This window comes from Apodemus sylvaticus, chromosome 22, assembly GCF_947179515.1.
Source record: "Apodemus sylvaticus chromosome 22, mApoSyl1.1, whole genome shotgun sequence".
Lineage (NCBI taxonomy): Eukaryota > Metazoa > Chordata > Mammalia > Rodentia > Muridae > Apodemus > Apodemus sylvaticus.
This window is the reverse complement of record NC_067493.1, coordinates 21,991,060-22,003,959: the sequence shown is the minus strand read 5'-3', so window position 1 is coordinate 22,003,959 and position 12,900 is coordinate 21,991,060. Positions and strand designations below refer to the sequence as shown.

The 12,900-nt window shown below is 48.4% G+C and overlaps 1 protein-coding gene across 13 annotated transcripts in view; it reads left to right on the top strand.

Moving 5' to 3' along the window:
• Trrap (transformation/transcription domain associated protein) overlaps positions 1–12,900 on the top strand; it is a 98,375-nt gene that overhangs the window by 9,790 nt on the left and 75,685 nt on the right. For 11 of the 13 annotated variants that reach the window (XM_052168771.1, XM_052168772.1, XM_052168764.1 and 8 more), the window contains exons 6-16: positions 1,522–1,605; positions 4,003–4,059; positions 4,227–4,352; positions 6,256–6,333; positions 6,505–6,593; positions 7,660–7,756; positions 9,147–9,285; positions 9,767–9,845; positions 10,978–11,212; positions 12,099–12,465; positions 12,550–12,647. In XM_052168771.1, the coding sequence (XP_052024731.1) occupies positions 1,522–1,605; positions 4,003–4,059; positions 4,227–4,352; positions 6,256–6,333; positions 6,505–6,593; positions 7,660–7,756; positions 9,147–9,285; positions 9,767–9,845; positions 10,978–11,212; positions 12,099–12,465; positions 12,550–12,647 (1,449 nt within the window). The remainder of the gene's footprint in view (positions 1–1,521; positions 1,606–4,002; positions 4,060–4,226; positions 4,353–6,255; positions 6,334–6,504; positions 6,594–7,659; positions 7,757–9,146; positions 9,286–9,766; positions 9,846–10,977; positions 11,213–12,098; positions 12,466–12,549; positions 12,648–12,900) is intronic. The other 2 variants (XM_052168770.1, XM_052168762.1) reach the window with 1 other exon arrangement.

Below are 12,900 nucleotides of genomic sequence, written 5' to 3'. Positions count from 1 at the left end.
GCCAGGTTGGCCTACATCTGACTCCTAGGTGATGCGATTAAAGGCATGTGCTACTGTGCCAGCAAGGCCTTAGATATTTAGGTGAAAGCGTTTGTTAATCTTTTTGCTTTTTCCTGTCTTGACATGTTCATAGTCCCATTGAGCCTTGGGCTCTTGGAAAGAGATGCTTGTTAGGGATAGACTTGGGTTCCTAGTTCAGCCCTGCCAGTGCTGGCTGACCACACTGGCCACATTATATAAGGTCTCTGAGGCCCTGTGACCGCGAGGGTAGAATGTGCTGGTCCTTCCTCACAGAGTATAGCATTGGCTAACACTCAGCACCTGTCCAGTCCACAGCGGCTGCTGAGTAGCTGGCTGTTCTTTCTTGGTCTTTTTGCAACATGGGGTGATAACTCCTTATCTCACAACATGGAAATGAGAGTGTGGGGGATTTTTATTTTGAGTTTTGGAATATCTGCATATACATAACAAGATTTCCTGGGGCTACAACTTCAGCCTGAACATGGAGTTTTATCATTGGTACCTTCTGTAGATAGCTTGAAGGTAATTTTATGCCATGTTTTTACTGTTTTTGTTTTTACTTAGAGCCATTACGTGAAGTCAGGCATAAACTTTCCTAGTAGTGGTGTCTTGTCAGATACTCAAAAGGATTTTAGAACAGTTCAGGTTTGGGTTTTTGGATCAGGAATGGGCAACCTGTGTCTCCAAGCAGTGAACCAGTTTTTGTTGTTTGTTTCAAGTAGGATGTCATTTAGCTATTAAAGTATCAGTTCAGGCTGTGTTGGTGTACCTCTCTAATATCAACACTTGGGAGTGGAGGCAGGCGAAGCTCTAATGAGACCCTGTTAAAAACAAAACAACAGGGGGGCTAGAAAAGGGGAAATCATTTGAAATGTAAATAAAAAATATATCGAATAAAAAAAAAACAACAGTAAATATTCAGGGCTGGAGATTAGCTCAGTTGGGAGAGTGTTCGCCTAGTGTGCCTGAAAACCTGTATGTACCATCCTTAGGGCCATATAAACCAGGTTAGGTGAGGTCCAGGCCAAAACTCACATGAGACCCTATGTCAAAAGGGGGGCCATGGCAGTGACTCGTGGCGTGATGTGACTTGCCCTCTCTGTCATATGCTAATTCCCCATCTCAGAGTTACTGTAACACGTTGCTGGGATTCTGCTGTCAAATGGTCCACAAAGACGTTGGCTTTCTGTCCATGACAGCTGGGTTTTGGAACTGTGATTTTCAGCAAATCTAATGTAAGCTGGTTGATTCAGATGAGTGATTGAGTGTGTGGAAGAGAAACTCGCAGAAAATGCCTAGACTGGCTTTGTTTTTTGAGATGGGGGTCTCACTGGACTTTGGGTTGGCCTGAAACTCACGTAGATCAGGTTAGTCTCAGACTCGAGAGCTGCTTTCCCTTGCCTCTCGAGTGCGCCATCATGCCCATTAACAGTGTCTTTAACGTTGAGGTTAAACTGTCCTGAGAAATATAACTTGACTTTTTTTGTTTGTTGTTTACAGACAGAAAATGAAGAAAATGTTCTTATTTGTCTAAGAATAATTATTGAGCTGCACAAACAGTTCAGGCCACCAATCACACAAGAGGTGAGTTGTTGACCACATCCATTTGTTTAGTGCGTGTGACATGGCAAGTGTATGGTAGAGGAGGAGGATGTGGGGTGCTTGCTTCTCTCCTGTCATTTGGTTCCAGGAATCAAATTCAGATTGCCTGGCGTGGTGGCGAGCACCTTTGTCTTCAGGGCCGTCCAGCTGGCTCTTACCGTAGTTGGCTAAACAAGTACTGGGGGGACAGTAGAGATTGAGTGGTGTACTGGCTGATGTGTGTCAGCGTGACTCGGGCTGGAGTTATCACACAGAAAGGAGCTTCAGGTGGGGAAGTGCCTCCCTGAGATCCAGCTGTGGGCCATTGTGGGTGGTGCCATCCCTGGGCTGGTAGTCCTGGGTTCTGTAAGAAAGCAAGCTGAGCAAGCCAGGGGAAGCAAGCCAGTAAGAAACATCCCTCCAAGCCGGGCGGTGGTGGCGCACGCCTGTAATCCCAGCACTCTGGGAGGCAGAGGCAGGCGGATTTCCGAATTCGAGGACAGCCAGGGCTATACAGAGAAACCCTGTCTTGGGGAAAAAACAAAAACAAAAACAAAAAAAGAGATCAGCCGGTGATGGTGGCGCACGCCTTTAATCCCAGCACTAGAGAGGCATAGGCAGGCGGATTTCTAAGTTCGAGGCCAGCCTGGTCTACAAAGTGAGTTCCAGGACAGCCAAGGCTACACAGAGAAACCCTGTCTCAAAAACCAAAAAAAAAAAAAAAAAAACAAAAACAAATAAATAAATAAAAGAAAAGAAACATCTCTCACCTGCTTGAGTTCCAGTCCTGACTTCCTTTGGTGATGAACAGCAGTGTGGAAGTGTAAGCTGAATAAACCCTTTCCTTCCCAGCTTGCTTCTTGGTCATGTTGTTGGTGCAGGAATAGAAACCCTGGCTAAGACAAGTTGAGAAATTTTGTCCCCCACTTTGCCATGCTCCTGTCTCGTGCAGAGTTATAGGAGGGCATTGTCGTGAAGTACCTAGCGCACTCTGAACGTGTTCCTGCTCCACCACACTTCATCAGAGTGCTCTTGCTATTTCTGTTTGGATGAGTACACAAATATCTCCCTGCATTTTCTCAGTAGTTAGTGTGTGGTAATGACCAGGGTTGTGGGTCAGCTCAAACTCATGGAATAGACTCAGAGTTCAAGCTGTTTTCTTGTGGGTAAAGATTAAAGGGAATTCTGAAGGGAGAGCGAGGTTTGGGTCTCAGCTCTGTAGCCTGGTAGCTGAGCAAGGCTGGAGAACTGTAGCTTTTGGGAGCCGCCCGGGCCCTGACTGACATGCACAGGTGTCCACGGAGGATAGAGGACGGTGTCCCATCCCTTGGAGTGGGAGTTCCAGGTGGTTTTGTGAGCCACCCATTCTGAGTACGGAAACTGAACACTGATTCTCTGATAGAGCAGGAACTGCTGCTCAGCCACCTCCCCAGTCTTGAAATGCTTTCTTTAATGACTGTATTTCTTGGCATATAAAAGTTTTCAGTGTTTATCTTTATTCCCCATTTCTTTATTTCTTTCCTTCTTCCTGGTTGGTTTTTTGAGACAGGGTTTCTCTATGTAGCCCTGGTTGTCCTAAAGCATGCTTTGCGTACATGGCTGGCCTTTGTTTCTTGAATTCTGGGATTAAAGGTGTGAGCCACTACACTCAGGTTCAGATTTTTTTCTCAATGGCTATTGACAATGATTTGCTGTATGTGGTTCAGGTTATTTAATGTGCTAGATTTGCAGCAACATCTACTGAGTGAAAGTACAGTTCCCAGGCTTCACATGGGTGTTGGAGGCTGATCAGGAGAGGCCTGTTGGTTTGATTCTCTTGGTAGTATAAGCATCTCTACTCTTGTACCATCTCAAGCATTTTATATTTATTCATTGTATTTTTAATAGGTAATTTTAAGGGCCTTGTCTGTGTGTGTTAAGGGTGTCATCCGAGGTCAAATAAAGATGCTGGGCCTTCCAGAACTGGAATTAGAGCAGGCAGCTGTAAGCTAGCTGAGACGCAGATGCTGGGAATCTATCTGTCTGGTTCCTCTGTGAGAGCGGCCGGTGCTCTGTCCTGCTGAGCAGTCTTGCCAGCCTCCGTTTCTTTTCTGATGAGCATATAATGGCCCTTCCTCAGCCTTCACCCTTTGGCAGCTTCTCTTTACCAGTGTCTGTCTTCTTTTCCCCCTCCTCCCTTTTTTATGTCCATTGCCTAACTTGCTTTATGATAATCTATTAAGAAACATTCGGGGTGGGGGAGGGGTGGAGTATGAGTGTGGAGGTCAGAGGACAGCTCTGACGTGTGGGGAGGGGTCAGTGAGGTTGCAGGCTAGCGTATTCTTTACCAACTGAGCCGCCACCGTAAGTGTGTTCTTACAATGAGGTTTTCTTGTTTTTGTTTTTTTTGTTATTTTTTAGATTCATCACTTTTTGGATTTTGTGAAGCAGATTTACAAGGAGCTTCCAAAAGTAGTGGTATGTTTCTGTTTGCTTTTGAATTTACTGCTTATATTTATTTATCACCTTTCCTAAAGGGAATTTGGGGCAGTTTAGTGGAAGTGCTGGAGGTGGGTTCTAGGATGGGGGGGATACTGAACACCATAAGATGCACTGTTGGCCATTACTGTGTTCTTTCTCTGTAGAACCGCTACTTTGAGAACCCCCAGGGGATCCCTGAGAACACAGTGCCTCCCCCTGAGATGGTTGGTATGGTCACGACAGTTGCTCTGAAGGTCAATCCCGAGCGGGAGGACAGCGAGACACGGACGGTGGGTGCTCCTTCCTCCTGCTCACAGCTCTGTCGAGTTTTCTGTTCTTCTCTCCCACATCAGTGACCTCATTTGCCAGAGGGGAAAATGAGGTAACTTAGGCCCTTTGAGTTTCTCCTTTTTCTCCCTGTTACCTGGAGACAGAAGCCTGGTCCTGCCTGAGTGCTGCAAGTGAAGCCTCAGGCACAAATGGTACTGGCTGTAAAGACCAGCCCACTGAGGAAACCTGAGGTCTCCTGCTAGTAAAAGCAGCAGGCTAGGCATGGGGGCTGAGAGGCTTTGATCCACCAGAGGTGAAACTGAAGCTCCCTGGGTCAGAGAGCATGCAGATGGTGCTCCAGCCCCACTCTGGTTCCCTGGCTCTGTAAAAGTTTCTCCCTGGTCTTGTTTTTCCTGTTTTTATCTGGAAATCTGTGTCTTGGACTTTGCAACGGTAAATGCAAGTGTTGTCTGTCACGTAGGGGACATTTGGTGACCTTTCCTCGTGAATCATTCTTGGGTCTGAAGTAAGAAAAGAATGTTTGTCTGGGGCTAGGGGTGTGTGTCTACTGGAAGGATGCTTGCCCACGTGCAGCAAGGCCTTGGGTGCTGCCCATGCCTCTAGGGGAGGTAACTTAGGCCCTTTGAGTTTCTCCTTTTTCTCCCTGTTACCTGGAGACAGAAGCCTGGTCCTGCCTGAGTGCTGCAAGTGCTGTACCAGGGAGGTGTGTGATCAGTTTAAGGCTAGCCTTAGCTACATAGTAAGTTGGATGCCAGCTTGGGCTACATGTGACCCTGTTTGCAGCCTAAAGAAAGGCATTTTAGCAATCGTGCTTGTTGAGACCAGGCCTCAGCCTGTGCTGAGGAGAGCCAGTGTGACTTTAAGCAGAGCTGGCGTCCTTTGCCTTCTTGACTGCTGTGTGGGCCCTCGAGCCCACCGCTGGGCGTTTGCCCCACCCCGTTTTCATGGTCTGAGAGTCCTTAGTTAGCTCATTCAGCTCTTCTAGATTTACTGTAAGATTTTTTTCTGCATATAAATACTTTTAAATAAAACCCATGGGCTAAATTGGATTCTGAAGTTTTTTTTCTTTCTTTTTTTTTAAAAAAAAGATTTATGTATGAGTACGCTGTCGCTGTCTTCAGACACATCAGAAGAGAGCATCAGATCCCATTATAGATGGTTGTGAGCTACCATGTGGTTGCTGGGAATTGAACTCAGGACCTCTGGAAGAGCAGTCAGTGCTCTTAACCACCAAGCCATCTGTCCAGCCCCAAAGTTTTTCTTTTTAAGTCAAATAGTGGCTTAAAAAGATGGGTGGGTTGCCAGACTGGGTGGGACACACCTTTCTTCCTAGCTCTCTGGAGGAGATGCAGGCAGATCTGTTTGAGGCCAGCCTGGTTTACATAGTGAGTTTCAGGCCAGCCTGGTCTACACGAGACCCTGCCTCTAAGGGGGGAAAAAAAGCTAGATGCAGTAGTACATGACTGAGGCAGGAGGATTGCTGTGAGTTACAAGTTCGCCTTGGCTAAATAGTGAATTAAGGCCAGCCTAGGTTACACAGTGTGACTTTGTAGATCTAGACAACTGAGCCTGGTGGTGCATGCTCATAAGTCCAGCACTTGGGGTGCATGGGCAGGAGGACCACTCTTAAGCTTGAGGTCAGCCAAGGGTATGTGGCTGTTTCCAAACCAGGCTCCTACCCTCACAGAAATACCTACAGACCCTAGAATTTTTGGGTGACTTCAATGTTTGGGTTTCCCCCAAGAGTCTGCCGTCTGCGGCTTAGCACTTCTGTCTTAGTTTGAACCTCCACAGATGCTTACAAGGGGTGTCAGCGGCTCTGTTCACTGTGGTGCTTGGCGGGGTTGGCTGGGCACCTTTCGGTGCTACAGAGCTAAACGCTGCCTCTTGTGCATCTCACAGCATTCCATCATCCCACGAGGATCACTTTCGCTGAAAGTCCTGGCCGAGCTCCCCATCATTGTTGTACTAATGTACCAGGTATGTCCGTACCATGTCTTCTTTCTTCATGTGAAAAATCACAGCTGATTTCCTTTAGCGAATAAGATGTACACAAACCCACATGCTCTGCATCCTGCTGACTCTGTGGTATGCCTGGCCATCCTGTGGTAGATGACTATAAAAGCACTAAACTCCACTGTTTCCCTCCAGCTGTACAAACTGAACATTCACAATGTTGTTGCCGAGTTTGTGCCCCTGATCATGAATACCATCGCAATTCAGGTATCCGCACAGGCCAGGTAAGCGTTCCTCAGACCGAGATGGAGCTGATGGCACAGTGCTTTCTCCAAATAGTAATTGCTTACTGCCCCCATTCTTGAGATGTGAGGATTATGAGTGTTACAACGTTATGTGCATTTTGACTTACAGACTCCTGGTAATGGTGGCTATGATCATTCTAGCTCCTGTTAAGTTTTATCCATTCTCTGTACCTGTGGATGTGTGTGTGCATGCCCATGCCATAGCAGGGGCTGTGGTGATCTCCTTGCAGCTTCTGGGGCCCAGGGGCTGAACTCAGGTGCTCAGTCTTGCTGGCCGGCACCTACCTGCTGAGCCATGCCATGCTCCTTAACTCCTTAGTTGAAAGGATGCTGTAGTAGATTGTTTTCACCCGTCTTGAAGTTCCCCAGTGTCACCAGGCATTGCTTGTCCTGGCTGGTTGTTTTGGGCCGTGTGCTTGACCTCCAGGTGTTGGGAGGAACAGGCCAGCTAGGTCCACTCTCGTCTTAAACCGAATAGTGTTCTTTAAGGATGCCCTCTCTTGACATGCAGCCCCTCTGGCCATGAGGTCCTTGAGGAGCGCCTGAGGAGTGAGGCGCTCCAGCCATTTCCAGGGTTTGTATCAAAGCACTCAGGTGCTCTGAGGAAAGCCAGTGGTGATAGGGAGTCCACATAGGGAATGCTGTGCTGCGGTTTGGGCATTTTAGAATTTCTATGCTCTGTGATCCTATTTCATCTTTAAAAATTATGTGTATGTGTGCATGTCTATGTGTGGATATGTGCACATGGAGGCCAGAAGAGGGCACCAGATTCCCCTGGAGCTGGAGTTTTAGGACGTTGTGTCCTGTCCAGCATTGATGTTGGGAACTGAACCTAGGTCCTCTGTAACAGCAAGTGCTCTTACCAAGCGCTCTCCAGTCCCCTTTCATGTGGTTTGAAACGCCATAAAGTAAATGCATTTATGTTGCTGTGTGCTTCTGTTCTGTATGGAAATGGGGGAACTTTAAGGCTTAGAAGTCACTGTAGGTGTTTAATCCCAAGTCACCTAAAGGACTAATATTGGATGTGCATTCAATTCCTGCCCAGGCAACATAAGCTTTACAACAAGGAGCTGTATGCTGACTTCATTGCAGCTCAGATCAAAACACTGTCGTTTTTAGCCTACATCATCAGAATTTACCAGGTAAGTTCCTGGGCTTGTTTTGCTTTCGTGTGTGTGTGTGTGTGTGTGTGTGTGTGTGTGTGTGTGTGTGTGTGCTTTGAGTTGGGTGTATGTTTGTGAGTATGTGGTGTGTGTGTGTGTGTGTGTGTGTGTGTGTGTAAGTGAAGGCATGTGTGTACATGTGTGTGTGGAGAACAGGGTTGATGAAGGGAATCCTCCTCCATTGCTCTTTGCCCTTCTCTTTCTGAGGCAGGTCCTTTAAGTCACTGATGTGGTTAGTTTTCTGCAGACTCTCACTGTGTGGTCCAGGCTGGCCTTTGGCCCACGATTGTCGGTCTCCATGGTGCTGGATCATGGGCATTCACCATCATGACCAGAGGAATGGAATATTTTGGGCCTTGGTGTTTCAGCCAGGAAGAGACTGTTTAGAGCTGTGCAGAATATCCACTCTCAGCTCACATTAGTGGGATGACTAAGTAGAGGATGGATTTATTTATTTATCTACTTATTTATTTACTTTTGAGACAAGCTTTTACTGTATAGCCTTGGCTGGCCTGGAACCTGTTAGGTAGACCAGGATGCTGCCTCCCTCTGCCTCCTGAGTGTGGGAATTAAAAGTGTAAGCTATTAACACCTGGCATTTACTTATTTTAAAAAGGTGTGTAGGTGTATGTGCACGCATGTCCATGTGTACTTGTCTGTGGAAGCCAGAAATGGCACTAGATCTTCTGGATCTGGAGTTAGAGGTGGTTGTGAGCCACCTGTCATGGTGCTGAGCCACCTGTCATGGTGCTGAAGGACAGGGAAGGGGGTTCCCTTGGGAAGAGCAGTGATTACCCCTAACCACCCAGCTGTCTTCCTAGCACTGATTTTTTGTTTTTAAAGAATTATTTATTCAATATATGTAAGTATGGTATAGCTGTCTTCAGACACACCAGAAGAGGGCATCAGATCCCATCACAGATGGTTGTGGCCACCAAGTGGTTGCAGGGAATTGAACTCAGGACCTCTGGAAGAACAGTCAGTTTCCTTACCCTCTGAGCCATCTCTCCAGCCCTGAATATTTTTTTGGAACAGGTGCTTTAGCATTTATTTTTCTCTCTATTAAGGAAATAGTGCAAATTTACTGTTGAAATTTTTTTTTTTTTTGCTGTTGAAATTTTTAAAGCAATAGGACAGTAAGGATGTTTCATCAACACTTACTCCACAAGGGAAGCCATCTGTCCCTGTGGTCATACTTCCCTTTCAGAATTATTCTGACTGCATGGCTCTGTTTGCACGTATGCACGTACGCACACACAGAACAACTAAAACCTTCCCGATGGTGCTTGCCTAGGTCTGACACTTTGTGAAAGGACTTTGGTGTCTCTGCTGCCTCAGACAGTGACTGTTGTCTTTCTCGCTGTGACAGGAGCTGGTGACAAAGTATTCTCAGCAGATGGTGAAAGGCATGCTACAGCTGCTTTCCAATTGCCCAGCGGAGACTGCACACCTCAGGAAGGAGCTTCTCATCGCTGCCAAGCACATCCTCACCACAGAGCTGAGAAACCGTAAGGCTGCCTTTGCTTTCTTTCTTTTTTTTGTTTTTTGTTTTTTGTTTTTGAGACAGGGTTTCTCTGTGTAGCCCTGGCTATCCTGGAACTCACATCTGTAGACCAGGCTGGCCTCAAACTCAGAAATCCGCCTGCCTCTGCCTCCCAAGTGCTGGGATGAAAGGCGTGTGCCACCATTACCTGGCTTTAAAGATTTATTTTTATCTATTGTCTATGCGTGTGCTGGGGTGAGGGGCTGCACACAGGTGCAGGTGCCCCCAGGAGGCCAGAGGCCTGCTTTAGAACTGTGTGTCAGGCTTGTTCCAGAACTTGTCATCCATGTTCTTAAGAGGTCAGTTCTTTTCTGTCTTTGGTACTTCTGCACCATCTCTCTAGCCCATCTTGGTCAGTTCTCTAACACTGAACATTACCCCCACCGTGTCTTCCCCTGAGCACCGGGGAAGGCTTGTGAAGGTTTTAACGTTCTTATATTTCCTAGAGTTCATCCCCTGCATGGACAAGCTGTTTGATGAGTCCATCCTGATTGGCTCTGGGTACACGGCTCGGGAGACACTCAGGTATGACATTGTTAGACATGGATGCAGGCCTGCTGGGTGTGATTGCTAGGGACAGGATCACCTGCACTAAGCATTGGTAGGGCTCTGATGAATGCAGGTGTGCTGGGCCCTGCTTATTGAATTTAGAATGGCAACAAGTTTGAAAGTCCTTAGGTTGTCTTAATAAAAATACAATTTTTTAAAAACGATTTTGGAATTTTTTTTTTTGGTATGTGTGTGCTCATGCACTCACAACAAAGTGTAGAGGTCAGTGGTCAGCAGTCAGCCTGCATTAATTAGCCTGTTATCTAATGTGAGGTGGACTCACTACTTCCCCCCCCCCCCCCAGTGCTGCACCGTCATGCCTGGAGCATTGTTAATCTTGAATAGCAAACACCACTCAGTGCGCAGACAAGCTGGTGGTCATCTGTGCTCTGGCTGGCTTCTGCCGGTGTCTGCTCTGTATCTTTCTGGGTAGTTATTACTGTCGACCTGACAAAATCTAGAGCAGAGGCTCTGACCCTCAAGTTGAGAGCTGCTGCCTGAAAAGAAACAATCTTTGCCAAGAAGCTACTGACTGTCAATAGCTGACCTAGAATGTCACCTGACAGGAAGGAAGCGCAAAGCAGAACTGTCAGACTGGCCTGTGGTCACATCTGTGGGGCATATTCTTGATTGCTAATCATCAGGAGAGCCCAGCCTACTGTGGGTGGCGCTGTCCCTAGGCGGGCGATCTCAGGCTGTATAGGAAGCTAGCTCCAGCTGCGTGTGAGTGAGCTGGTCAGCAGGGCTCTCCCAGTGCTGCTGCTTCAAGCTCCCACTTAAATGCCTTCCCTGAGTTCCTGCAGTGATAGATTGTGACCCCAGATGGTAAGCCAAGTAAACCCCCCCTCAAGTTGCTTTCGGTCAGAGCTTTATCACAGCAACACAAAAGCCAACTAGGACAGGACCTTTTATTACAGGCATGAATGTCAGCTTTTCAGTGTGGACAGTAAGGAGTGAAGTGTGATTAGAAAGGGTGGGCCTTTTAGTTGAGCAGCTAGGGGAGGCACAGGGTTGGGATGGGGACTAAGGCCATATGGGATCTTACCCGTCAGTGCTGCGGCCACTGAAGTGTCTATGGGGAATCCACGCGTGGCATCTCTTCCTGCAGGCCCCTCGCCTACAGCACGCTCGCCGACCTTGTGCATCACGTCCGCCAACACCTGCCCCTCAGCGACCTTTCCCTCGCCGTCCAGCTCTTTGCCAAGAACATTGATGACGAGTCCCTGCCCAGCAGCATCCAGACCATGTCCTGCAAGCTCCTGCTGAACCTGGTGGACTGCATCCGCTCCAAGAGTGAGCAGGAGAGCGGCAACGGCAGGGATGTCCTGATGCGGATGCTGGAGGTACCGCCTGCCTGGCTGCCAGGGTCACACGGAGGTGCACGGGGTGACCAGACAAGAGTGTGGCTTTGTCCGAGTTGTTCAAGCCCTGCATTGCCCTGCTGCGGCAGCTGCGCTTGGAAGCTTCTGCATGTCTCTCTTTAGTCTGCCTGGCAGGGCTGCCCTGAGGTCAGAGCAGCACCTTGGACTGCACATGCTTCCGTGCGCTGACTAGAGAGGCTCCCTGCTGGGCAGCAGTAGGCGCGGCTTCTGTCAGTGGAGTGCGCTGGGAGGGATGGAAGCTTTTCCATGGCCTTCGAGAGCCACTCTGAGTCAAAGCTGGATCCCACTCACAAGCCAGAAACCAGCAGCAGTTGACTCTGTGTGCATGTGTGGGGCCACAAAGGGCATCCACCGTATGTTTTGTTTAAGGATTTAATTTTTAATTATGTTTATTGTGTGTTGTGCATATATGTTCATATATGTGCCAGGCAATTTAGATATCCCTAGAGCTATTTGTAGGGAGGTATGAGCCGTCCCGTGTGGGCTCTGGGAATGGAGCTTGGGTCATCTGGAAGAGATAAGAGTTCTTTATAGCTGAGCCATCTCTTCACATATTTTGTATTTTTAAGACACGATCTTGGCCAGTAGTTCACCCTTAGGCTCTGCTGGCTGCCTAGCCAGCCCTGGGATTCCTGCTGTGTTGTGTCCCCCCCCCTCCCCAGAGCAGGGATTACAAACACATGCTTCCATACCTTGCTTTTCTGTATGGTTTCTGTGACCTGCACACAGCTCTTCTTGCTTGCAAGGCAAGCCCTTTACAGACTCAGCCTTTAGGGTTCTGGTGGTTTAGATGTTTGACTGTTAACTTTTGTCTCCTTTTTTTGACTCTGATTTCTTTTGCCGTTAGGTTTTTGTCCTCAAGTTCCACACTATTGCCCGGTACCAGCTCTCCGCCATTTTTAAGAAATGCAAGCCTCAGTCTGAACTGGGAGCTGCAGAAGCTGCACTGCCTGGGGTGCCCACAGCCCCTGCTGCCCCTGGCCCAGCCCCCTCCCCAGCCCCTGTTCCTGCCCCCGCTCCCCCTCCACCTCCAGCCCCAGCCCCAGCCACCCCAGTAACCCCCGCCCCTGGGCCCCCATTTGAGAAGCAAGGAGAAAAGGACAAAGAGGATAAGCAGACGTTCCAGGTCACAGATTGCCGGAGTCTAGTGAAGACCTTGGTCTGCGGCGTCAAGACCATCACGTGGGGCATCACGTCGTGTAAAGCGCCTGGTGGTAATGCTCCTCTTATGCTCTTCAGACTGACAGCACTCTTAGCTCTTGTGTTTGCCAGGTTTTAATGTATTCTGTCTCTTCTAGAAGCTCAGTTTATCCCTAACAAGCAGTTACAACCCAAAGAGACTCAGATCTACATCAAGCTTGTGAAGTACGCACTGCAGGCCTTGGACATTTACCAGGTACGCCGCAGCTGCAGGTGGTACTGTTGAGCCTGCCGGGTGCCCTTCCCACAGAGCGCTGGGGCGGACAGACGGACGGCTGGAGCCTGAATGCGGAGCTCGGTTCTGTGGGCAAGGCCTGGCTTGTGGTGCTGACAGCAGATCCAGGCTTTGCGCCTGTTAGTGCCAGTTCCCGTTCCTGAGCCTGTGGTGAAATGTTCTGACAGAAGCAGTTTGCCCAGCAAGGGGCTTACTTCTCAAATGGAGGTGTGCC